Source organism: Ammodytes marinus, assembly GCF_949987685.1.
Source record: "Ammodytes marinus genome assembly, chromosome: 8".
NCBI classification, from domain to species: domain Eukaryota; kingdom Metazoa; phylum Chordata; class Actinopteri; order Uranoscopiformes; family Ammodytidae; genus Ammodytes; species Ammodytes marinus.
In genome coordinates this window covers 19,554,993-19,581,674 of record NC_137212.1, presented here as the reverse complement: position 1 = coordinate 19,581,674, position 26,682 = coordinate 19,554,993, and the positions used below count along the sequence as shown (strand labels likewise).

At 41.3% G+C, this 26,682-nt stretch overlaps 1 protein-coding gene across 1 annotated transcript in view; it reads left to right on the top strand.

Annotated features, from left to right (window-relative positions):
• trabd2b (TraB domain containing 2B) overlaps nucleotides 1-23,122 on the top strand; it is a 66,940-nt gene extending 43,818 nt beyond the window's left edge. Inside the window, exons 5-7 of the mRNA XM_080032262.1 lie at nucleotides 15,924-16,020; nucleotides 20,656-20,928; nucleotides 21,484-23,122. Of these exons, the coding sequence (XP_079888388.1) occupies nucleotides 15,924-16,020; nucleotides 20,656-20,928; nucleotides 21,484-21,730 (617 nt within the window). The 3' untranslated portion in view covers nucleotides 21,731-23,122. The remainder of the gene's footprint in view (nucleotides 1-15,923; nucleotides 16,021-20,655; nucleotides 20,929-21,483) is intronic.
• Nucleotides 23,123-26,682: the final 3,560 nt, after the last annotated feature.

Sequence of the window (26,682 nt, the reverse complement as noted above, 5' to 3'; positions counted from 1 at the left end):
CAACATCAGGGCAGCGACTCCAGTCCCGGACCTCTATTTTGCATGAAATGAGGTGTTTCCAAACACATTCTGATTGGAGCTGAGAGTGTGTGTTTGCATGTAATTGTGAAGGGGAAAGAGAGATCAGGTTTTGCTTTGGTCTGCAACACTGATTCTGTCAGCACTAATGTGTGTTTATGGTGAACAATTTGCTCTCTTTCGTTCGTTTGAAAGCAGAGCTGGAGAAAAAGCAGGACAATAATAGTGTACAATGGTTCCCAGATATCTGGCAGGAAAAACTGTGTGTCTGTAAATGTGTATACACCCGGACTCACAAGTGGACGCGCGCACACACACACACACACACACACACACAGAAGTCTCGATTACAGCCAGCTCCCACCTCAGAAATGAAGAAACCATGAGCTGTTTGTTTCAATTAGCATTCCTGGGTAATGCTGCTAATGTTTCCTGAATGGTATTGTGTGTCCTGAGGGTTCTGTGTGTGACTTTGTGCGAGTGCGTGTATCGACATATGCATACGTGTAAGTGTGTTTGCCTACAAAAGCAGGTGGAAGGCGGTTGCTTCTGCATCTGAAAATGGGTGGTACCGCCTCTAGGGTGTGTGTGTGTGTGTGTGTGTGTGTGTGTGTGTGTGTGTGTGTGTGTGTGCGTGTGTAGTGTACAGAGCAAGCAAGTGTGTGTGTGCCACAGTATATGATTAATGCTGAATGCCTGGGTCCTTCCTCTGAGCTCCCTCGGCTCTTTGTGCTGTTTGGACAAGGCTGCTGTTGCTCCATCCAGCTGCTATGTGCGTGTCCTTGCACGTTTGTGTGTGTGTGTGTGTGTGTGTGTGTGTGCGTGTGCGTGTGTGTGTGTGCACGTGCACGGACTGAACGCAGTAAGTTAGCATATGGACTATGACGGTGATGGAGGAAAACATTTGTGCAACTGTACTTAACTAAGTGGTGTTCCTCTGAAGTGTGTGAATATGAGGAAATAAAAAGGTCAATGATGTGTCCCTCTCCTGTTACACACACTTTTTGATGAAATAATTAAAGTCGTGTGAACCTCAGAAAGCCAACGAACCCAGTACAACTCCTTAGGCTAAGAAAGCACAGAGGAGTTGGAGTGGAAAGTTGAAGGACAGCCATGTTTCTTATTACAAGATGTTAGCAATGTTGTTTTGGTTAATAAATGCACAGGGATGGATGGTGAATGACAACAAGACAATAAGACTAACAGATTGAAGACAACTTTGGGGCTTTTTTCAACATAAAAAAAAATATTGAGGACACCAGTAGGTAAGGCAACGCAAGTTATTTATACAGTATATAGCACAATTCAGACACAAGGCCATTCAAAGTGCTTTACAGGGGCATGAAATACAACAAGATTAAAATAAATCAAGTATAGAATAGACATTAGAAAAGTGAATGAAAGATATGAATAGAAATAAAACATTTAAATAAGATAAAAATTACTGGTTAAAAGGGAAACAGAAAAGTCTTCAGATTTGATTGTTGTGGCAGGTGTCACACTATAGCTACAGTCTATTGTATAAATCTGACCATTTGCAGGACAGCATTTTTATGACTTGAACATGAATAAGACAAAGCACTGTACCGGTGTGCACAGAAGGATCAAAGTAAACTTATATTGCACTCGTGAGCAGAAGTTAAATGATTTATTGACGGAATCCCTTGGGATGAAGACAGTGAAATAAACAGTTTTCCCGGAGTCTGAACATACTACAACGTTTGCATTGTAAAATGTGCGTCTAAATCACCTCAGGTCACTTACTGGGCACTTCCTGGATGTGAATACGAATATGTGTTTAAATGTATAGAAGGGAAAGTGCCGAGAAAAAGTAGGGTGTTCAGCCTAGAAATCTTCTGTGAATGAATATGTTACTGTGTATGTATTTGAGTCTCCGACTTTGACAGCTTACATTAAGCAGACTACCAACAGTTCCTAGCAAGCATTAGAACTTGGAATAGATAGTGATATGCTGGTATGCAGCGCAGTTCAAAACCCAGCTACATAGAAACTGACATTTTGTCATCACCCACGCTACTTGCATTGCAAATTCTTGTCACTTGGGAAATTGAAGTCAACCAACAGGGACTCGCACATGTCACATGTTTCGCCAAATAATACGGGCTCATTCTACTATTACAATCTTTTTCTAATGCAGCCTCATATATTCCAGATTAGCCTCTGTTAACTGTTTGCCCAGTGGTAAGGTTTTAGCTCTCCCTGTGTCAGGTCACCTACAGGCTGCAGTTTTGTGTGTGAGAGAACTGACAGCTAGTGTGAAGTGACGAGAACCATTACAGTTATAGCCTGCTGGGTACACACATGCACACACAAACACATACTTAGATTTGAACTTAAACATGCACACACAGTTTCTGTGCACGTAGATGCGGCTAAAATGCACAAACAAGCATACATACACATGGTAAACACAGATGTATTAGTGAAGGCCTCAGGCAGGCAGAACAGATAGCAGTCAACGAGGGCCAGATTTATATAAATGAAAGAGCAGAGAAAAATTTGCTCTGCATGTTCATTCAATTGTGTGGCCACAATCTGCATGTGATTAGTGTCTGACTTTTTTTCTTCTTTTTCTTTTTTTTTTTACGGCAGAAGCTAATTATGCAATGGTTAACGAGGGCTGCCTTCTAGGTTCATTCAAGGGGAATTTTGAGGCTCAATAAAATATTCTAAATCTAGTCATTCAGAAAAAGAAAACATATCAATTACAATATGTTAAGGGCATTTCAATACATTTAATGAGACTGTAATTAAACTATTTTCAAATGGAGACTTTCCCATATAAAGAGGTTGTAAAACTGCAGCAGTTGAAGTCATTAAACGTAACAAATAATTGAAACTAACAACTCAAAAAGGGAAAATTGAAATAATGTAAGGCCTTCACTGTGATGTCTCCTTTTGCCAAGTGTGGTGAGTGCAGAATCAGCGCAATTAAAACTTGTAACAAATTAGTGCAAATCTGTTTAGAATACATGTTATTAAAACTAAATTGTTTCCCTAATATAGCACCATAAATGTGTTGTTTGTTTGATGCTGAGAGTATGTAAATCCAGCTGGATATTTGTTTACCACACTTATTCATCATGTCTCCAGTAGCAGTACCATAAGTGTCCTTCAACTTTGCTGATTATTAGTCATAAATTGTGTCACTGGAACTCGGCCTCCAAGGTATTGTGTCTTGATTGTGTAGATGCCAAATCAAGGCGAAAAAAAAGGCTTACAAATGGAGCATTAATAAAGTTTCTCCCATGCTCTCACCATAAAACCTCCCTTCTCTAAGTTATATATTACTTCTATCTTGAGGACGCTGACTCATGTCATTACGGTCCCGTAACTGTTCACTGCCGCGGTTCCAGTTTCCCATTGGCCGTAACCAGCCATGCAATTTTATCATCCAATGATGCCAAGATGTATTAGGTGAGATCTGTGCTCACATTTCTCTTTGAGATTTTCAATATGTAGTAGTGGTGAAAAAGTGGTCGGGATTGCTTTGTGCGAGGACTTCTGCTCATAGTCCGATTACAATCTAACCACAATGCACATTTTGAGTAATGAAGAGAAATAAAGAGGATAGGAGGTGTGAGGGTTAAGATTGTCCAGACATTTTCTAAAATAAATACAGCCTGGGGGAGATGTATGTAACAGCCTGTTCTCAGGCCAAATGTGGGCGTTCAAAATTGCGATCACATAAAATCCAATCTTTATGGTCCGATCTCAAGAATCACATTAACATGACGTGTGTAACTGCAGGCGGTGTGTGCTCATAGTAGTACTTGGCTTATTCCCGTGGATTTCATATGATGGAATAGTCATAGTATTGGAGTTGTGGAGATCGTTTTTTGTCTGACAGGCCAATGACCTTTCTGTTGTTACGATATCCCTTTGTGTGTGTCTATTTATTGTCTATGTCTGGCGGCTGTTTTTCTGTGTTTATCCGGTTGCATTTCTGCCATAGCCTAGGCCTACTACAGATAAATATAATTGGACTCTCTAGCTGCATTTCCCTTGGACCCCCTTCACTTCCAGCCTGAACCATGTCCAGAGCGCAGAAGGAAAACAGGACTGTCGGGAAAGAGTCGGGGAGCAGCGCTCGGGTCAAGGCGCTCTAGAGTTACCGATGTTGTAGTCCGTTCTAGGAGGTTTTCTTCACAGGGTAATTAAAGTATACAGCTTGTGCATAAAGTGGTTCAGACAGGGAATCCATCTCGGCTCAGCTCAGCACCTTACTTCCCAGCCTCGCTGTTTCCCCCCTCGCTGTACTCTTACACCTTCCTCTAGCACAAGTGCTTTTAACAGTTTCTTTGTCTTTTTCGTCAGCCATTTTCCCTCCATCCTGCACACAGATGTAACGGACATTCCTTATTTTCGTCACATTCACCAACAGGTTATTAATTCAAATCACTTAGCTTAAAAAAATGCTCCAGCAGGCATAATGTAATTACCACAGGTAGTATAAAAAGAGACTGAATGAGCAGTATCACTACTCTTTGCTGCTGTTGGGGGTCACGGTTTTATGATGTGGATGGTTCACAGAAGCAACTAAGTCGACTGGAGTCTCTCTGTCTCAGTCAGTAGTTGAATTCATATGTAGGTGGTTTACATCACCGGAAGCCTACACTGCCAGTCCACTAATACGTTTTTTTTATTGCCATTGTATCAAATGACTTCACGTCATATTAAAAAGGATGCCTGCAGTACAGGCCTAACTCTACAGCTCTAGGCAGCTATTAAGCATTATTTGCGGCAGCTCGTTAATTTGGTTAATAGTTTTAGGTCATCAAAAATGAAATGGATTTAGTCTCACTTCTCTCATCCATACCTCAAGCAGCGGCTGCAGTTTTTTTCAAGCAAAAAAAAAGCGACCTATAGGCAACGCTGCTAGCCTTGCAACAAACACAATACAGACCTTGTTAATGATTAGCTATAGGGAAGAAAGCCAGCAGCTAAAGACATTTTCATCAGGAGTAAGCTAAGTCAAACCAGAGCTCGGATGAGACTGAATGTTTGGCTTTCATTGCATTTTTCAGGTTACCAGAAACATGACGTCAAATGAAAATCTGCGTCTGCTTGATGTGTAAGGCAGCCATTTGCTAGCCCGTTTGCCTTAATAAGGTGATAATATGTTAGGGCTGTGTGTCTGTCTGAAATACGCTAATACGCTTTTCTCCTTGGGGTGAATATTTATGATCTGATTTTTCATCTGCTTCCCCTCTTGTCTCTTCACAGTCTCTGCTCCTGCTTACTTAAGCTACATCACTGTGGTCACTGCTGTTGACTATTAGGCCTAGTATCAGTGTTATGTAATGGGGACCAATCATAGGCACCCACTGTAGGATGACGTTAACGTTCTTTGTAAGGCCAAGTGAATGCATCACTGTTTCGCCATGGCCAGAATGACACAGCAGCACCAGATGATAGCAGTAACGGGAAAGCGTGCTCGCAGACACGTCGCAAACACATTACTCCGCAGCTATTGTAAACAGATACAAGCCTCACTGCACTTTTTTGCAAAAGAAATATGCATTCTCAGTCAACCTGTCTTTGAAGCACACGCAAACAATAAACATATACTGTCATTTTCATACACAAGTACACATAGAGTCATCATCTCCAGAAGTGCCTCAAGGGGTATAGGCAGTGTGTTGTTAGAGCTGTGCGGTGTGCTTCAGCAGGTTTTCATTTGCCAGTTCTTTGGCTGCCGCTGCCCAAGCCTTATTGAAAACATCCCATGGAATTTCCTGACGCTGGCACGGCCTAGACACCACTTCACACACGCGCACACGCACGCACATACACTGACTCACGTGTGTCTGTGTACGTTTGCGACACTGAGTCATATGATCTGCGGAGATACTTATCAACGAAAAAGAGTAGTAGGCTAACCGTCAAAAATACACATGTAGAATTGTTTGTTTTGATGACTGTCAAGCCACTTTGGATCTGTTTGCTGAAAGTGGCTTTTTTGTGTGCATACGTTGGGCTTATAATAGCCCATTGTGCAGCAGGCCCATGTGTTTTGCAGTCACTCACTTGTGGTGTTGTGGTGTTGAAGTGATGACTGAGGGAGAGAGCCTGCTTGGCGTGCCTGCATGTCACTTTGTCTCTCCGTGGCTCTTCCGCTCTTAAGTGCATATTTGCTTTTCTCAGACCCTTTTTTCCTCATATGTCTGTCTTCCTGCTGCTTCCCACCAATGATTTGTCTTCTAATTCCACCACTACCTCTCTCTCTCTCTCTCTCTCTCTCTCTCTTGCTTTACTCAGTTTATCTGTCTTAAGCTGCTGTCTTTCTGGTCTGTCCAATGTCTCCTTTCCCCGCAATACTGTCTAGCTCTGTCTCTTCCCTACTTCATGCTGTCTACCCCTCAGAGCATTTTATGAAGTGACAAAAAGACCATGTATGTGCGACATGTTTTTCAGTAGAGAAGACAGATAGAAAGGGGGTGGAAGAACGGGGGGTATGGAGATATTATTAGTGCTTTCCGGCTGACAGTTTGTGTTTAGCACACAGTTAAATGTTTTTTTAACAGGAGTGCGGTTTGGCCTAGAAGCCAGTATTGTTTGCTGCATAGTGTGCACAGTATGTCACTGCATTCAGAGCTTATTGTTTTAATAACTTTTTTGTAATTACAAAACCTCAAACTCTTCAGAAATGTATGTTAAATTATGGATCATCTATTTCGTACACAAAAACGAAATTACACTTTCAACAATCAAACAAAGTTTTATAGTTAATTTAAAGTAGAGGCCTAGCATACTAGTTTCATCAAATGTGGTGCAAAGAGGTAGCCTGGAAATCCAGACCCTTATATCTTGAACGATAGAGGGTCTGGCGACGATCAATAGTAATTTCCAACTCAAGGGGCGGCTCCTACTCGTGCATTTCAAATGCCACTGCACGCAGTTGGATAGCACTACAACCAATCAGAGCGATGCACAAGGCGACGTAAGCCCCTTTCGTTTAGCGAACAGCTGTTAAACTGTTAAATTAAACGTTTGCCGTTGTCGGTCGGCAAAATAGAACATTCCACTTACTTGCTAATGAAAAAATTGAGTGCCGTCTTCCAAATCTTAAAGGGTCGAGGCCAAAGCAGTCTCAAACCCACACAACATATCCGCAGCCATCTCTGATGTTTACTATCACGGCTTCGACGTCGCATGCACGTCACTGTCGTCATCCGGTTACGTCCTCCCCAGAGTACCATCTAAGTGGCTCTGGCGCGCCCATATTAGATAGAACCAATTGAAACGTGAGACCCAGATTTCTGGTTTTCTTGATAAGCTTCAACGGAGCGTGTCCAGACCAACACGCGCAGCAAATTTAATTTGCCAGCGCCTAGTGGTAGGTCTGGGAATGCCAGGCTAGCAAAGAGGCATATTCACTTTGAATGCCTGATGCAAATACAATACAGAATACACATCCAAACTTAATGTAAAGCATCACCTCAACAAACACACTAGTAGTGTGACCTAATGACTTTGAGACTTGGTGTTTTTTCCCCCCTAAATGATTTGTTACCAAGCGTGTACAGTAGTGGTGTTTTGATACAAATCATTTAACCCTATTTTCTTATGAGGGAGATTGTTGTTTTCAGACAAGCCACATTTTTGATGATGTGAGCGCAAATTTTTTTTTAAACTACAGCAGCAACATAATTAAATCTAATGTGGTACCATGTATGGTTATGTTGCCTTGTAAATGTTCCAGGAATTGAACTGTGAGTTTTGCGTGAAAACATCTAATGGTAACTCTTAGCTGCACTGGTTGGATTCCTTAGCTCTACTTAAATCAGTACACCTCATTAGCTTGTTCAAGGATTACACCCTTCATTAGCTACTAAAAGAACATCCCATAGCCTTTTTAGAGCCAATAAGCTTAATGCTACATTTCATAAACACATGGATGCTTCATTCTCCCTTGCTTTGATCTTTTGAGCGTTAACAATGCCCTACATGTACAGTGTTTAGTCCGAAGAACACTAGACTACATGGGTTACCTATTAGTACTTCTGCTTTGCCTACTTAGTAGTTAATTGCATTCACCTGGTGTTCCAGGTGTAAATCAGAACCTGATTAAATGGTAAGAATTAAAACCAGCTGGTCTCTGTTTCCTGGGAAACATCTGATGTGAAGCATTGGACGTACACTCACGCTGCACACACACATGGGCTATACACAAGCCCATACCTAAACACTTACTTTTATCTCTGCGCTCATGCCTGCTGGGCAGCATGTCTGTTTAATGTATACCAGCGACACACACATACACACACACACACACACACACACACACACACACACACACACACACACACACACACACACAATCACACACACACAAAATCACATGCATATAATAACTTGTACTTCGTAATGAAGGGAAATATGTGGTTACTGTGCTCACATGAAAACTCAATGTGCTTCCTTCGTAACTGGAACTTTAACTGAAGGGTGGAGGGGAGGAAATGAACCGATGGTGCAAGAATGAGATGGGAAAGATAAAAGCCGCCATGAGACAGAGCTCCGTCAGGATGCCAAGGCCATTTCCATCACGTGTGTGTATGTGCGTCTGTCCATAAGAAAGGAGTCTTTCTTCACTATTACTGACCAGCTGCTCCCTACGCTCCTCTTGAGAAGCTAAAGACCACAGCTGACAGGAAAAACAAACAAACAATAAGGGCAGTTTTTCCACTACATTTCGTTGGCCCCACTGTAAGCTCAGCTCAGTTCACCTCCCTTCATCTCTCTATTTCTTAGCTCCTTTGTATACCTCTTCCAAGGCTACCCCGCCCCCCCACACACACACACACCCATCTGTTTTTCCCTCGCCTCACCCACTTTTTTCACTTTCTCTCTGTACATCTTTCAAGCTTTTGCAGACTGCAGCTCACGCAGTCTAAATATTTAAACGTGGGGAATCACTTTAAAGCCTCTAACACTGAACCGCTAAGCCTGCCCGCCAGCCTGCTCTGACATGGAGCGGAGTCAGGCCGACCGCAATGCAGGAGTCCGCTTTTGGATCTGACCATCCCCCCCCCACACACACACACACAACGAGCAGACAGTATTTGACCGGAACGTCAAGCACAACTTGGATGTGAACAGCCTTGTCAACAGCTGTCACTCAAAACACCTCAGTAGAGTGCAGCAGGGAGACAGACGTCGTACTTGAAATGGTAATGGTGATGAGGAATGAGTGAGAGTCGTGGTGGGAGGATTAGGGCAAAAGACTCCAGATTATTCCCCTCTTCTACAAAACCAGAGGCTGGCTGAGAGGTGGAATTTACCATCCTGCCTTTTGAGATTTAAGCGGTGCTCCGTTTTCAGGGCAGTGGTTCAACTATTTCTGAAGTGCCGTAGGTAGTTGTTTCTCTGGCTGCGCTTCGTTAATCCAAGTGCTGCTGTGTGATTTATAGAGGGATCCCGGTGCTGTAAAACTGTAAATGGAAATGCACAGCAAGGCGTAGGGATGCTGCGCTTATTAAAATCTTTCTGGCATTCCTCATGTGTTGTTCAAGGAAAGAGTGGTATAGTGGTACGTAGTCAGAGAGAAATTCCTCATATACTATATAATAAGTCTCAAATACATATGTGAACACATTGGCACAACATTTAAAATAATCATAATAAATATAGACGCTTCCATGCAAGGCACAAAGAGTCATTGAACCCCATTCACTAAGTCTCACTTTGTTACATTTCTACACCCTTTTTTCTTTCATGGCCCATGTTTACGATGCTGGCAGATACGTATACTACTCAGAATTCTCATTCTCTTCATTTTTGCATACAGCCTACCTATTTCTAGCCGACAACCATGGATGTGGTTGGCTAAAATGACCTTTGTCTATACTATTTCTTTTTTCTTCTTCTTTTTTTGTCATAGAAACCTAGCATAATTTGATGCTCATGCCAGAGATGGTTAAAAACTCAAACTGATTCATTAATAATTTTTAGAATGAGAACCCTGTGAAAGAGTTTTAAATAAACACATGATGTAATGCTAAAATGTGGCTAAAGCTGCATGTCCATGTGACGCGTCACGCAAGTATGGCTGGAAATTCTAGAGTGTAACCGTCTCCAAACATAATAAGGGAGAGAACCATTACTGTTACTTAAAACTCTGATATAGTATCATCATATTAACTCCCAAAGCCCACAACATTTGGTTATAGTTTATATTTTTTTTACATAACCCATGACCACATAAAACAATAAATAGTCAGTTAATTAAATGCTTCTTGCCTTATGAAATAACACTATCTAGCTAACTACTTAGCTGGTTTTGCTATTGATTGCAGTGTATTAGACCAAATAAACACACAGTTGAATCCATTCCTTACACTTTTGCGCTTGTGCTTTTGTTTAGCGACAACACCAAACTGTTGAAATACAGCATATAGCTTTTATCAGAGGCCTACGCATACTGTTTCGGCATGTGCAATTACAAAGCAGGCCTGCTGTAACGATATACGGTTGTTAAGATGTGATTGGACAATGTCGTTTTTCGGGGCTTGATTAAGCAAACTGTCAAATAAACATATTGGGGATTTCAGTCATACTTGGTGGGCAGAGAACTGCACCTCCACCACCACCAACACCATGAGAAAATACTTAATGAAAGAATGGTGCTCATCACTCAAGGAGAGTTCAGAGATTTGTAGCATCAAATGAGCGTGGCTCATGGTGGTCCATCCCACAGTATATCACATGTTACCTTTTCCTTTAATTTGTCATACCATTTGACACCTTCGCTACGCACACATTCAACAAACACATGGAGGATGAGAGGAATGTTCCACTCCACCTCAGCCGGTGTACACACTGGAACACATTTCCAAACAAATCTAAAGAGGAAAAAAACCCTTTGTCAACTATATAGCGGTGAGGGAGATTTTATTTTTCCTCTCTGTTCACCGAGATTCTCTTTCTTTCCTCTTCATCTTCTCATCTCTCTTTAATCTGCTGTTCAAATGATGGCTCGGAGGCAACTGCTTGTGTTTGTTTAGAGTAGACCATAATGTAGCAACAGCACCCAGCATGCATTCTGGCTGGGTGGAGAGGTGGTGTACGTCTGTGCAGTCCTTCTCCTCCGCCCTCTGATTGCTCTCTCCATCTATCCTACTTCTTCACCTCTATTCATTCCCTCAATCCATTTTTCATATGTCTCCGTCTGTCCCTCTCTGCGTCCTTCCCTCTTCTAATTCACTCAATCCACCGCCAAATTGCATATCCCTACGCTTCCCTCTCCGGTTTTCTCTCTATTCATTTTCTTATTGTTTATGCTCTGATTGCAGTTTTCATATTAGGTGGTCTGCTTGCAAGCCCATGTGGGATTCTCTTAAACCACCACTGTGCATCAGTTGATCCATTGTTTACACAGTGGTAATGGCAAACACATTTGTTTGTGCAAAAGTTTTTTTTAAATAGCATAATTCTCTTCCTATAAACTTCCTTCAGCCCCCCCCCCCCCCATCTCCCTTCCTTTGCTGACTTTCAGTTTTCATTCTTCTCCTGTGTTATTAGCAGCTGGTCTTTGCTGTCTCTGGAGTTTGTAAATAGGGGAGAAAAAGGACGAATAGACAAGAGAAAGAGATAAAGGGGGGCATGGTAAGACAGAGCCTTTGATGGAGAGAGAGAGAGAGAGAGAGAGAGAGCAGGGGAGAGAGAGAGAGAGAGAGAGAGAGAGAGAGAGAGAGAGGGAGAAGCTGGCCAGGGAGATAGGAGGAGGAGGAGGAGGAGTGCAGGACCAGGCTGGCTGTGGTTACTGGGTAGAGGTGCTGACATGGATGGAATGGAGCCTGGGTGGCAAGTTGGCAACAATAGACAGTATGTAAAAGAGGTAGCAAACCAGAGAGGCATTCTGCAACACACACTAATGCCCCTCATACACAAACGTAAAAGGGTAAAAAAGGAGAATCAAATCAACTACTACTAGAGAATGGAAGACACAACCCAGACAAGATGCTTTAAAAAGATTCAGTCAAGACAAATAAGGAGATAAGCCCTAGACAAGAGGGTGGCTACAGTAAACACAGACAGAACGAATTAGGTCGCTACTGTAAGGAATGGAAATGAGGATGGAGAGGTTATTAAACAGAGGAGTAACCGGGCCATTAACTCTGCTCTCATGGAGCCACAGGAGGGGAATCACCCAGTAAGGTATAATGTAAACACTGCAGGAAGCCGAGTTTGCTCCAAACTCACTTTTCCTTCTCTTAGCAAAGCAAATATGTAAGGCATATCTGCTGTCTGCTTGATTAGGGTGATGACAGCAGAGGGGCAAGAAAGGCCAGAAGGTTGGTTGATATGTGAAAGGTGGTTGAAAGTGGTTTGAAGCCACATTACCACAGGTTCTGCTGCAGTCTCAGCCACAGATCATTAGTCAGATTAAACACTGGGATTTAATGATAATAGAGACTGAAACTGGGTCCCATAAGACAGACATATAGTTCACAAAAATTTTCACACAAAATTTTAGTGGTATAAACTAATAAAAAATAATGCTTTCATTTTGAGTGCGCTGTTAATGTTTTGCCCCACTGAATACTACACATTTATTTTGCCAATTTTTTTTGAGGAAAACCTAATCACCTGCCATGTTTGTTTTGAGAGCGAGAGAAGGAACTGTTAAGGGGTTGTTGAGGGTGAATGGTGGGCAAACACAGTGCATTCCATCGTAATGGTAAGGTTTAGGCGTCAAACTCTCTTTGATTACGGTCACAGAAAGAAGATTGTGGTTTGGATTTAATGTTAATAAGTAAGTAAACACATCCTGTCTCATGCTTCAAGTCACTTTTGACTTTTCCAATATTTAACCAAGACCACAGACTTTCCCTAGACTTTAACCAACTGCTCTGAGTGAGTGCCTAAACATGACCGTAAAAAAAACATTAATCATGGAAATAAGGGAGCTGCTCACAGCTGCAAAAAATCAGGACAATGTGCTAATGATGGTGACACAGTGCGAGGAAAAAATAAGTGTGAAATCTTTGGAATAACATTTTTGTTTTCTCATTTTTAAGTTTATTTGGCAGCTGCCTTTCAAAGTCATGTGGTGCCTTTTCTATTCGAGTCTGTTAGTAAAAAACTATTGTTGCTGTTTTTTTCTATCAATTGATTTTTACATCAGAACATACACAATATTTGTAGAGACATTCATTGTAAATGTATTTTTTTTTTTTTTTGTCAGATTACAGCAACAAGTTCATCCCACAGAACAGCAGGGGAGCAATTAAGAGTTAGCTGCCCTCTAATTAGGTCTAAACAAATAGAGCTTTTTGTTGGGCCTGCTCCCTGCTCCAGAAGAATCACACTGTTTATACCGTCTAGTTCACAAACAAACATACCAGCCCAACCCTTTCGCAATTACAAACACACACACACAAATATGCGCGCGCACACACACACACACACACGCACACTCTCTCATTGCTATGGAAATAGCTATTATCTCTGTACAAGTAACTCCCCCACACACAGGGATGAACCACCAAAACTACTAGACTAATTGTGCCAAGTCATAAGAAACTGTGCAATCCCTCAATTTAAATTTAAATCTGGATGTTAGCAAAATGTGAGTTTTTACTAGGAGACTTTATACATGTCCTGGTGCTTTCTGCTTGGCTTTGCTGTTTGTTTGTGTATACAGTAGGCTGTTGAAGGAGTGGGCGCATGTTTACCGCATCCTGGAAACAACAATTAGGGTGAACTGAGCGGAATACCCGAAGATTGAACGTTTAAAGAATGATGTCAGATTTACAGCAGGTGTGTCAAACATGTGGTTGTCTGCTGGTGGTTAAGGCAAAACTGCAGTTTCATCATAAGAACAAACATGCACCCCCACACACCCACACCCACACACACACTGCTGCATGTGTTGTGCATGACAGCAGAGCAGTGGAAATTAAAACAGTCAGCTTGACCACACAGCCGACAGAACACACAGAAGGTGTTCTTCTCTGCCTGGCCTGAAGACATTTATGAAATAGCTGCTTGACACAGATATGAGAGTGGTTGAATCTGTCAGCATGCAGTCACTAAATTAGGAGAAAGGGATGAAAGAAAAGACAGAAGAAAGGTAATAGAGGAAAGGAGGAGAATTAATCTTGGTAATGAAGGAGGAATTTGTGTATTGGGACTTTTTTAAGTGTATAAACACATTTCTCATACAGAATAAGGTTTTAACTTAAGTACTATAGAGACTATGAAGAACTTTTAAATGTATGGAACAGCCTTTACATTTAGTTATATTTTTGATTAAAGAGACCGTTCTCCATTTGCTCTGTTGCGGTCGACCAGTCAACCCCCACGCCCCCCCTCAAATTGCCCCACGGGGATAAATAAAGTTTTTTGAATCTTGAATCTTGACACCTTTTCACTGACAGGTTTCGTTTACTGTCTTACTATTCAGTTTATCCTAACTATGAACAAGTTCTTAAAGAAACACACATACAAAATACATCCTCACTTTTGCCATGTGAGGATGTGCAGTCTGCATCAAAACCAGAACACCCACACACACACACACACACACACACTCACAAATACATACACCCACCTTCACCCAGACAAAAACTCACACTCTCCCCTCTGTGTAATCCCATCTGATCTCGCCGACACTGTTGTTAGAAGCCTCCTTTCAGTCCGCAGCCTATCCAGGCGCTGCCTTTGAACTCTGCTGCCAAGAAAGTGTAACACCGCGTGCCTCTTTCTTTGACTTTCAGGAATGATCAGGAACATTATAATGATAAAATTGGCAGGGGGCGAGGAGCTGAGTGGGAGCAGAAGGCCCTGACAAAGAGCGAGTAGGAGGCTTGAGTATTGTCAACGTGTTGTTAATAGGCTGCAGAAGAGAGCTGAGGTGTGTGACTGTGAATTCCTGCGTGTGTGCAAATGTTTGTATGTGAAGTTTTGTATTTATCTGAGCACAAATATAATTTATTCTGGCAAGGTGTGTGTGTGTGGAATAGGGGTGATGTCAGGCTACATTACAGTTTATTGCTGGGTTGAGTGACGCGCAGGATTATCCGCTGATGGGAGAGAAAAAAAAATATGTTATCAGTGTGGGGCCAGTAGGTTTGATCTTAGTTTGATGGAATCGTATACAAGGTGAAAGAAAGAGGGAGTGGGGCAGTAAGGAGGCTGGAGGTTGAGTGCAGACAACATGGGGTCATTGCAGGGCAATAAGTGGGCCCAGTAGCCTCAGGTTATTACAATTCATCCCGTGGGACGTGAATGTGCGTACCACATTTAATGGCAATCCGTCCAATGAATGTCGAGACCTAGGGATTGCGGGGGTCTTTAGAATTTTTCCTTTGGGGGACCATGAATGTCACAACATTTTGTGCAGACATGGACCATACAACATTGATTCAACCACAACCACTACCATGGCTAAACGAACAGTTATCTTAGTGCACTGTACGAGCATGCAAACATTTGCTTAATTAAGGCTGATGGGAATGTCTTTAATTGTTCAGATATTTAGCCTGGACCAATGCCATGCCAAGATTAACATCTCTAGCTCAGTTAAAAACACTGCGAAATATTCACTGATAGGTTGGGAAACAAAAGCCACAGCCTATAGGCTACTGCGCAAAAAATGCCTTCCTTAGTTCAGCTGAATGCTGACTATGTTTAATATATGAGGCTTCAGTCATATGAGTCAGACAAATAAAGTGAGTATACTGTATTCACAATTAATTGGGTTCTAATATCCTTTAGGTTGCTGTTGTTAGCATACAAAGGTTCCTTTATGAAACACCATCCAGGGGATATTTAGACACACAGTAAAACATGCATGCTTGGCAGAACCTTCTTCTTTATTTATTCTGTCTTGCTTCTCTATTATTTGTCTTGACTTTTGGCATTGTGTTTACTGTTAGGTCATTTCCTGGGAAACCACAGTGTGCTGGACATCCTGAGACAGGAGGGATACGAGATCGTCCACATGCCCTCCGATCACCAAGAGCCCATCACAGAGTGAGTATACGCATAGAGGATGACAGAGCGTGTAATCTCATTTAAACTATCGTGGTTACAAAGAAACAAACAATATATCTGTTGGTGAAGAACAGAAAAGGTCTGATAAAAAAAAGTATGGTACGATTTTTTTTGGATGACAAAATTGCGGTGATTATTTGACAAGGTTGTGATAGGACATGTGCATTTTATTAGTTTGGATGCTAAAGGCAATCAGCAAATAGGTTACACTTGGAAACCTTGAGATCCTGTTAACGTGACATGGAAGGAGACAAGGTGGGTGTGATTTTGTGCCAGAATCATAAAGATAATGTTACAGTTATATTGCCTGTGGAACAGAATATTTGTCACTCGTTTTTTGGCAGGCTTGCATATACAAGTGGAGAGATATAATCAGACAGAGAACAACTCAGCCAGTCCATCCACAACCTCAGTATATTTACCAAAATGCATTTAAAAAATAGTCAGAAATGTGCTCTGCGGGGCGCCTTTAGCTCAGTTGGTAAGGCGTCCCCCTCCCGGGCCGGGCCCAGCAGCAGACCCGGGTTCGATTCCCACCCGCGGTCGTTCTCTGCATGTCACTCCCCTCTCTGCCCCATTTCACCTCTGTCTCTCTGCACTATCAATAAAGCATAAAAATGCCCAAAAAATATCTTTAAAAAATAAAAAAAATAAAAAGAAATGTGCTCTGCAACAAAGAAAGCTCAGCTAAAGAGCAATCTGTTGATACCTCATCAACTCCTTTACCTCCTTCACCTCCCTCCCTCCATCCCTCCCTCCCTCTCTCTCTCTCCTCCACTTTCTCCCCTGCCTGCAAATGGCGAGCTGCCAGTGGTGGTTCTGCCTGTTGTCAGCAGCCACTAGAACCACGGTCAACACAGACACACACGTACACATGTGTGTATGCAGGGTGAGGGGAGTGATGCACAGTACCAAGGAGCAGGGTTGTACACACACTTAAATTGGCTTCCAGCAGCATTTCTTCACGATAACTTCAAGTTAAACAATCCTTGTAATTATCACTGTGTGTACAGTATGTACACGTGTTTTTGCGTGTGTGTGTGTGTGTGTGTGTGTGTGTGTCTGTGTGTGTGTATACCCACACTACTGTAAACCATCCATCCATTCTGCTCTTCCGAACTGCCAACTACAGCAGTAGCCGTAGCCGCCCTATCTCTCTCCTCCCTGTTTGCCGAGCTGTGGGCTTTAGCCGCTGGTTCTGGTTTAAAAGCTGACAAGTGGACTGACTTACTGTGGTCTCAAAACACTTGCGTGTGCTGCACACACACACACACACACACACACACTCACACACGCACACACACACACACACACACGCACGCACGCACGCACTCACACACACACACACACACACACACACACACACAACCACGCGACCACACACTTACATGTGTGTGCATGCACTTGGACACTTTTAGCTCTGTGATACAAGGTGACTTGACAGCCGAGGGAAAACACCACAAGTTGGTCTGAATGGGAGGTTTCTATGAAAGCTGTAAGCCTCAGACCAGAACAAATTGGCAAACGTTTTTTTTTTAAAGAGTGAGTATATGACTGACAGGCAGAGCAGACTGGAGCTGCATGGGCTTAGCTCCACAGTAGCTTGGCCTGGACCTATCATCACCCTGACCAGCGGGGGTTTTCTGGCCTTTACAGTAGAAGTGCAGACCATCAACATATTTGATCATGACCATAGAGACAAAACTAATTATGAGTGAGCAGTGGAAATCATGACTAAGATCCATCCTACAAGCCATTATATCATGTCTACTAATATTATTGAGTTATATTGCTTTCTATGGCTATTTTCAGTGTAATAATATACAGTAGATTCTCTTTGATCCTCTACCTTAAGGTCGCATGCGAGGCCGTATTGACGGGATCAGAACAAGACATGAGAAAGTATGAGTAATGGTTGGAAGAAAAGTGGAACATGGATAATGTTTTTTGGGGGGAGAGGCTGGCGATTCTGGGTGGTCTGCTTTGGGCGTACAGTATCTCACAAAAGTGAGTACACCCCTCACATTTCTTCAAATATTTTATTATATCTTTCCATGGGACAACACTGAATAAATTACACTTTGATACAATGTAAAGTAGCGTGTGTACAGCTTATATAACAGTGTAAATTTACTGTCCCCTCAAAATAACTCGACACACAGCCATTAATGTCTAAACTGAAGGCAACAAAAGTGAGTACACCCCTGAGTGAAAATGTCCAAATTGGGCCCAAAGTGTCAATATTTTGTGTGGCCACCATTATTTTCCAGCACTGCCTTAACCCTCTTGGGCATGGAGTTCACCAGAGCTTCACAGGTTCCCACTGCAACCCTCTTCCACCTATTCATGATGACATCACAGAGCTGGTCGATATTAGAGACCTCGCGCTCCTCCATCTCCCGTTTTAAGAAGCCCCAAAGATGCTCAATAGGGTTTATGGCTGGAGACATGCTTGGCCAGTCCATAACCTTTACCCTGAGCTTCTTTAGCAAGCCACTGGTCGTCTTGGAGGTGTGTTTGGGGTCGTTATCATGTTGCAATACTGCCCTGCGGCCCAGTTTAAGAAGGTTGAGTGCACGTTTTCAGTGTCATACCGAGAGGTTGGCTTTGGAAAATAGACGTATGAATACTGCCAGCATTGCCGCAGGGCTTGAAGTGGTGGGGGGTCAACCTGTCAGTGCTCAGACCATACGCCGCACTTTGCATCATACTGGTCTGCATGGCTGTCGTCCCAGAAGGAAGCCTATTCTAAAGATGATGCACAAGAAACCCCACAAAAAGTTTGCTGAAGACAAGCAGACTAAGGACATGGATCACTGCAACCATGTCCTGTGGTCTGATGAGACCAAGATAAACTTATTTGGTTCAGATGGTGTTAAGAGTATGGGGCGGCAACCAGGTGAGGAGTACAAAGACAAGTGTGTCTTGCCTATAGTCAAGCATGGTGGTTGGAGTGTCATGGTCTGGGGCTGCATGAGTGCTGCCAGCACTGGGGAGCTACAGTTCATTGAATCTTAACATGTACTGTGACATACTGAAGCAGAACATGATCCCCTCCCTCCGTAAACTGGGCCGCAGGGCAGTACTGCAAAATGATAACGAACCCAAACACACTTCCAAGACGACCACTGGCTTGCTAAAGAAGCTGAGGGTAAAGGTTATGGACTGGCCAAGCATGTCCCCAGACCTAAACCCTATTGAGCATCTTTGGGGCTTCTTAAAACAGGAGATGGAGGAGCGCAAGGTCTCCAGTATCCACCAGCTCCGTGATGTTGTCATGAATGAGGGGAAGAGGATTCCAGTGGCAACCTGTGAAGCTCTGGTGAACTCCATGCCCAAGAGGGTTAAGGTAGTACTGGAAAATAATGGTGGCCACACAAAATATTGACACTTTGGGCCCAATTTGGACATTTTAACTCAGGGGTGTACTCACTTTTGTAACCGGCAGTTTAGACATTAATGGCTGTGTGTTGAGTTATTTTGAGGGGACAGTAAATTTACACTGTTATATAAGCTGTACACACGCTACTTTACATTGTATCAAAGTGTCATTTATTCAGTGTTGTCCCATGAAAAGATATAATGAAATATTTGAAGAAATGCGAGGGGTGTACTCACTTTTGTGAGATACTGTATGTCAGTTTTGACGCAACAGTACGGCCACAAGAGTTACAGCTTCTTCTAATAGCGCCTGCTGGGTATTTCTGCCACTCGGTGCAGGGTTTATTGAGCGAGGCGCCCTATGCGGTGTCCATGTCCTTGATCGGTTCAAGAGTTTTTGTAAGTGGAAGGCAATAGAGCGGCCCGAAACCACAAACAATAACATTCACTGGCAGCCACTTTTTAAATCTCAGAAAGGTGAAACGGCCCTATAGTTTGAGTTACAATCAACTAAAGAGACACAAAAATGCTTTTTATTCCATCTATAAATAAAAGGGTTCAGTGATACCTTTGAATAGAACTAGGATGTATATGGGGGGAAAACAGAGTAGGCTTTTAATGATAAGTATTAGGGGACTCTTTTCTATCTGCAGGGTTCGTACAGCTTTTTTTGAGTGACATTCACTTTTCCAGCACTTTCAAGATGAATGTTCTGACTTTTTCAAGAACCACAAAGCTCTAAATATACTGTATATATAGATGAAAAAAAGACATGCTCGTTAATGCATGCATTGCCCTATCTGCAAATGGTAGGTTGTTCATAAAATGTATATTCACAACTTAAAAAGCTAATGAAGAAAAACATGGATTATTTTTTATAAAAATATTAATATTAATATAAAAGAAATATATCTAAAGAAGTATGTCCTGTCTAGGTCTTATTACTGGACTCATTTTGAGTCACTGGATCACTTAACGTGGAAGCTATCGAAGAAAAATGTATAATTTATTATCAAAATATGTGGTTACAAATAAATGAATCTATTACACATTATCAATGTACACTCCAATCTGATCAATATGGAAGAAAAAAATCCAGTATTTTCCAGTAAAATATGTTCAAAATTTCACATTTCAAACCTTGAAAACTCTACATTTTAACATCAAGCATTTTCCCAAACTTTCCAAACTCTGTACGAACAACACTGTATCTGTATTTTTCCTTGTCTCCAGGAGTAAACCATATGAAGGGCCTACAGCGGTGTCCAGCAGTGAGGAGAGCGCTGACTCCAGTTGGCAGACGGTTCCACCAGAGATGGAGTTTGAGCTGGAAGACACAGAGGACATGCCAGGCCTGGGAGAGGAAGAGCTGCCTCACATGCTGCTCCCCGACAGCCTCAGCCAGCTGGAGGAATTCGGCCGACACAAACGCCCTCGCAAAGTGCACCGCGGCGGACACGGCAGACCGCGTCTCTTCAGCGACCTGTGGGTTCGCATTGGGGACGGGTGAGACATCTAATTATGATCCGTCCGCTGTAGTCATTTCCAGCCCTTAAAGGTTACATTATGTTCTGTGGAAGTAATGCGTTCTGGAATGGTCGATGAAGACTTGAATACAGATATTTGGTGGGAAGAAAACATTAATAGGCCTTTCATTTAAAGTTAAATCTTTGTCAGAAGAAGTAAAAGATTAGGTTGGTTGCTTCAAAATGTATTACAAATCATTACAGAATGATACAAAGACCTTACTTCGATACTACTATGTGGATACTAACTATAGTAAATTGATGTAAAGACGTTATAGCAAAACAACACATGAACAGACACATAGACCACTTTCTTGTCAGATGTCAGGAAATAATCGCACCCAATCAATATTAAAATGCAAAGTCAATAGGCCAATTTCCATATTTCATAAGATAGACCCAGTGAATTTCGGGCTTTAAAAAATAAATAATAAATAATCAAAATGTATCAAATGGCGACAAATTAATTTTTGGTTGATTTATCGATCATTGTTGAGAGTGAAAAACCCTGATTTGTGTGTCCTCTTCACTGTAGCACCACTCCACCACCCAATGTAAGGATAGTCAAGGGCTATGTGACGGTGGAGCCTCCGCTGACCCATCAGGAGCAGCGCAGACAGACGGAGAACTACTCCACAGAGCGGCAGCCCAGCAGTCCAGTAACTCCCTCCACTGACACACCTAACCCCAGCTCGGCCCAGCCACCTTTAGTCCACAGTGCACTCTCTACACTGTCTTGTATTGTAGCCTGGCTGTTATCACACATGCTTCTCACCTCCTGACCACAAGGCAGCGCTATCTCACAGACAGACACTCGAGAGACACTACTGCTTCCATACCAGGGGCCTATCCGAATAGTCCAATCTCCTAACCTATAAGCCTCCTTTCCTATAACTTAACCCCTAAACGTCATCGGGGTTAAGGAGAGATGAAAGGTGCTTCCTATCGAACATAGGAAAAGACAGCACTGTTTCAAATGAATTCGACTCCACTTTTCCTAACCGACGTCATTGCGCGACGGCGAGTATTGCTGACGTGAGTCACTAGCGTGAAACTACACTATTCTCCGAAAATGGACTACAACAAGCGCTCGTTTGATCCATGCATTTTTTTCATATTGTTTTTAATCAGGTTGTCGCCAACAGAGTGAGAATCACTTAGATCGGACTTGGCCAAGGGGAATATTTAAGGCCACTTGAATCCCAATTCACATGTGGAATAAAAAGAGGCTACACTTAGGCCTATGTTGATGTTGAAATTAACTGCCCCCAGTAACTTCATTAAATGTGAAGTTGGTATTTTATTTTCTTATGGTGTAAATTATGTGCTACGAAAATAACTATTATGATGTTGGTCTTTTATGAGTTATTTATTATCTTTGGGGGGGGGGGGGTATTTTGATTTAGCCGAGTTAAATCTTCCTCTCTTCTGTTTTACCTCTCGTTCGTATTCGTGTAGAGTCGGTAAACTCCGTCGGTGGCCTGTTGCTTTAAATCTTGCCGCCGTAAAGGATTATGGGATACCACCATCTCCTTTCCTTTCGCATAGGTTGGTCCGGAGTAACCTATGCTAAAGGATGGTTAAAGGGTGAATCGAGGCTCCTTTCCTAAGCATTTTGAGAATTCGAATCACCTATCCGCCGAGTACTTCCGGTTCATCTCGATAGGAAAGGAAATTTCCTATGCAAAAAAGACTATTCGGATTGGCCCCAGGTGAGTGGAATGAAACCTGATAAACAAGGAACAACCATCGGAACAAGAAGCGAAGAGATGGGGGAAATGTTTTAGTCAGGGCGCAAGCATCCTGCTGTCCGCCTATACACCTACAGGGAGGTATGGGCTCCAGTCTGCCCAAGCCTCTACATACCTATGTCTTAAAATGGGTGGAATAAGCTCTCAGTCATGACACAAGCAACACATGGACTGTGATGCAGTCTAAAAGGGCGGAGTCGTCAAAACCTCATGAAAGTATTATGGTAGAGTAACAAACCCATAGCACAACGAAGACCTAATTTTGAAGAGTTTGTGTGGCGGATTCTTCCATCTAATTAAAAAAAAACTGTATAGAAATAGGAGACTGACATTAATAATGAGAATAGAACATACTAATAACATGTGTAGCTCTTCGATACATGAGTTACAGTCAAACAGTACTGTGTAAGAGGTGGAGCACACGGCTGGTGTTTTTGTAAATTGTGCATTTTGTTCATAGAAATATTGTATATTTATTATTTCTGGAAGAAAAGAGTATATTTTCTTGCTTTTTTTGAAGATAAATGAAAAATAAAATTAGAAAACAATTTAAAGTGTTTCAAGATTTCCTTTTTTTCTGTGAACATTCATTATTGTGTGAAATTAAATATAACTCTCATTGAATGTATTAATTAATTAATATATTAAGTCAGAGGCACAAAGCACATTCATGAACCCAAACATAAATGTGTTAGTGTTGGGCAGATTATAAAACTGGAATGTGTCATGTTTTGTTTAACATTATATTGCTTTGATTGATTGTAAAAACAAACAACAACCAAAGTAAAGGTTTATTATCCTCAGACTGTGAGATAAGCAACTCCTGTACTGTACACAGTAAGCACTCGTGAATTATTCACTGAACACTAAAAGTTGAATGCAAATAGCATTTTAGTTCAACATAAGCAACAGTTGATCTCAATCTGCCCCCTGCTGTCTAAAACTAAGAAGACACCACTCGCCTCTTTCCTCAGCTACCATTACTACAGTGACTGTGAGGAACCTTCTAGGTGCCAGTCAGGTTAATGAACCATGCAACTTAAATCATCAATCCTCAAGAGGAATAAGGTTTAAGACGAATGCAATCAAAAGGGTCATTTAACCCAAGTGTGATGTCTGAGGAAACTTCTACTGTTAAGAAAAGCATTGGCTCACTTTCATAGTTTGTATCAGCTGATTTGAGTCAACACTGTCATGACATTGGTTCAGGAAATTATGATTTTAGGTCATCGGTTTAACTGAATACAAAACACTGAATGGGGAAAATTGCTAAACCTTGTTATGGTAACTGGCTGTATGTAACTTAATTTACAAAAGCGCTAAGACTCAGCTGTTGATTTAGGATAGACTGCATCTTACCTGATGCTAAATCAGTACAACAAAGAGTTTTGAAGCAGGTTGAAACATGTCAAAAGGAACCACGACTATGAATTATGACACACACACACACATGCACACACACACAAACACACACTCTCTCACTCCATCAAACAGGACATTCCACTCAGGTGGCCAGTCTATTCAAGGTCATAACCAGGTTGAACTAGTCTTAATAAAAGCACGGATAACAGCAGCAAGTATATAGGCTGAATTAATTACTCAACATTAAACAATGGTATGGCCAACTTTCTCATTCTTGTACACTGACTGCATAGGCATTACTGTAACATAGTATAGTGTTGAATGCTCTCAGTCTGAAGTCCACTCATTGTGGTTATCTTAAAGTGTATACCCTCATAACGTGTCATGGGAAGTTTAAAAATCAGATGCATTATTTCACCTTCCAGTTTTGGTTTATTTAAAAAGGGCCAAAAGAAAAATATTGTCCCATTGTAATCACATTGACCTGAATGGTAAAGCAACGTCAGATGAGCTGCATTTCTCATCAAGTCTTTTAAAATATTATTGTACCAATGTGTGTGATGCTTTACATTACATCAACAAGGCAGCCATGATATGATATATTGACTGCAGAAAATTCACAGTCAAAGAGTCAGCAGGAAAATACCATACAGACACAGAAAGTGAAAGATGAACGCTCTCGCCTAACAAGTATAGGCTCTAATGTAGCTGCCCTTGTGCAAGACACTTTACCCCTAAGAGCTAAAGTTGAACAGCTAATTGGCCGGAGGTTAGAATATTCTGTTTATAAAGAACTCATTTTTGTGTTAAAAATGTATGATAATGTCAACATAGTGTCTCTTACCACACAGACTATTTAAATATAAAAGTTGAGAGGATATTTTGGAGAACACAAAATATAACTAACTGCTGTAGTTAGCACTTTAACCACTAAGTGGCGCTAAAGTCATACAATAACTTCAGCTACTGCTCATATGGCACAAAGCGCTGTGTGTGGACTTGTTCAAAGGCCTAACATATCCAGAGCCTGAGACTGAAGACATGCACACACAGAGCTAGGCATCGTTAGAGAATAATGATATGGACATATTTTAAACAAAATATTTGACAATACAATTCATTTTAATATTTCATCCAATAAATATTTTCATTGTAAATTTTAGACCAGCCAGTGGACTAACTGATCAGATTCAAATGTTGCACTCCATATATTTTAGAGATAGTGTTTATATTATATTATACGTATATATAGATATATATATTATATTTGAAAGTTACAACAAAAAACAAACCTAGCCATAAGAATATGAACTAATAATGACGATATATTGTATGATTTCTACATGTGTTTTAAGTTGTGGATTTATTTTAAGTCAACCACAGTTTTAGCAATCTTTATCACAATCTCCTGATTATGGTCACTAAATATCAGAGAAAGAAAAAAAACGTAATTCTATATTACATAAGATTTTTTTTAATGTAATGATGCATGTATACAACATTTATATATATTGAAATGTATGCCAACTCAACACACATTGCGAAGCATTTGCCAAAAAAGGGTTATTTTATGCATGATTGCTTAATCACCCACAATGTTATATCAAGGAAGCATTATGGCTCACTTTTATGATGTTGGATAAACAGTAGTTTGAAATCATTTCTGATTCTTTAAGTAATTTAAATGTATCAATTAAATACCCTACGTTTAGTATTCAGGTTTAAATTGATTCGTGCTACAACAATATACAGCCTATATACATACATATATATAATGTATATACATATATATATATATACATATATATATATATATATATATACAGTATATACATATATATATACAGTATATAAACAAACATTTAAACAAAACAATAAACATTTTAAAAGATCCATATCAAACACAAAATATTAAATAATTACAGTCCAATACCCCACAAATTAAGCCTATTTCACAGATTTAACTTTCCCTTGTTGGATACTTATTGATGTGATAAAAATATTCAGAAATATAAAGATTAATAAGCCAAACGAATGGGTATACTATGTCTTAAGTGTTATATTAATTTTGATGTATCTTTAAACTGGTAAGATGCTACCAATAACCTCCAGATATGTCTTAATTAAATGCTTGAAATAATTATAAATGGAACATTTTAATAGTTATTTTGTATCAATTTGAACTTTTCATTAATCATTCAAGACAGCCTTCCCCTCTTAAACAGTATCCTCTAGTATAAGGGAAAAGAGTGGAGAGCAAGTTTTTTAGAACAAACTGCTTTTTCGGCCCTTAAGCCAAGACAGGACAATATTTGCCTTAGCTAGAATACCATTTTCCCTGGACTTTGGGGTGTTGTTTGAAGGAGCGGGGGCCTTGACAGGGCGCTCTGAAGGCTGACCCTCACTCTGTCGGGGAAACGCCGCCAGCCGCATATAAATAAAAGATTACAGTGGAAAATCAATTTCTGAGCAAACTCATTAAAAATGCCCCTCACCTTAAATGATTCCCATTTCCTTCCATTCAACCTGTTAACGCCTAGCTGTCCCTGAGACCCGAAGACACCCCCCCCCCCCCCCCCCCGCCTCGTCCCATCCCTCCCACCTCTCCTCCCTCCATCCTT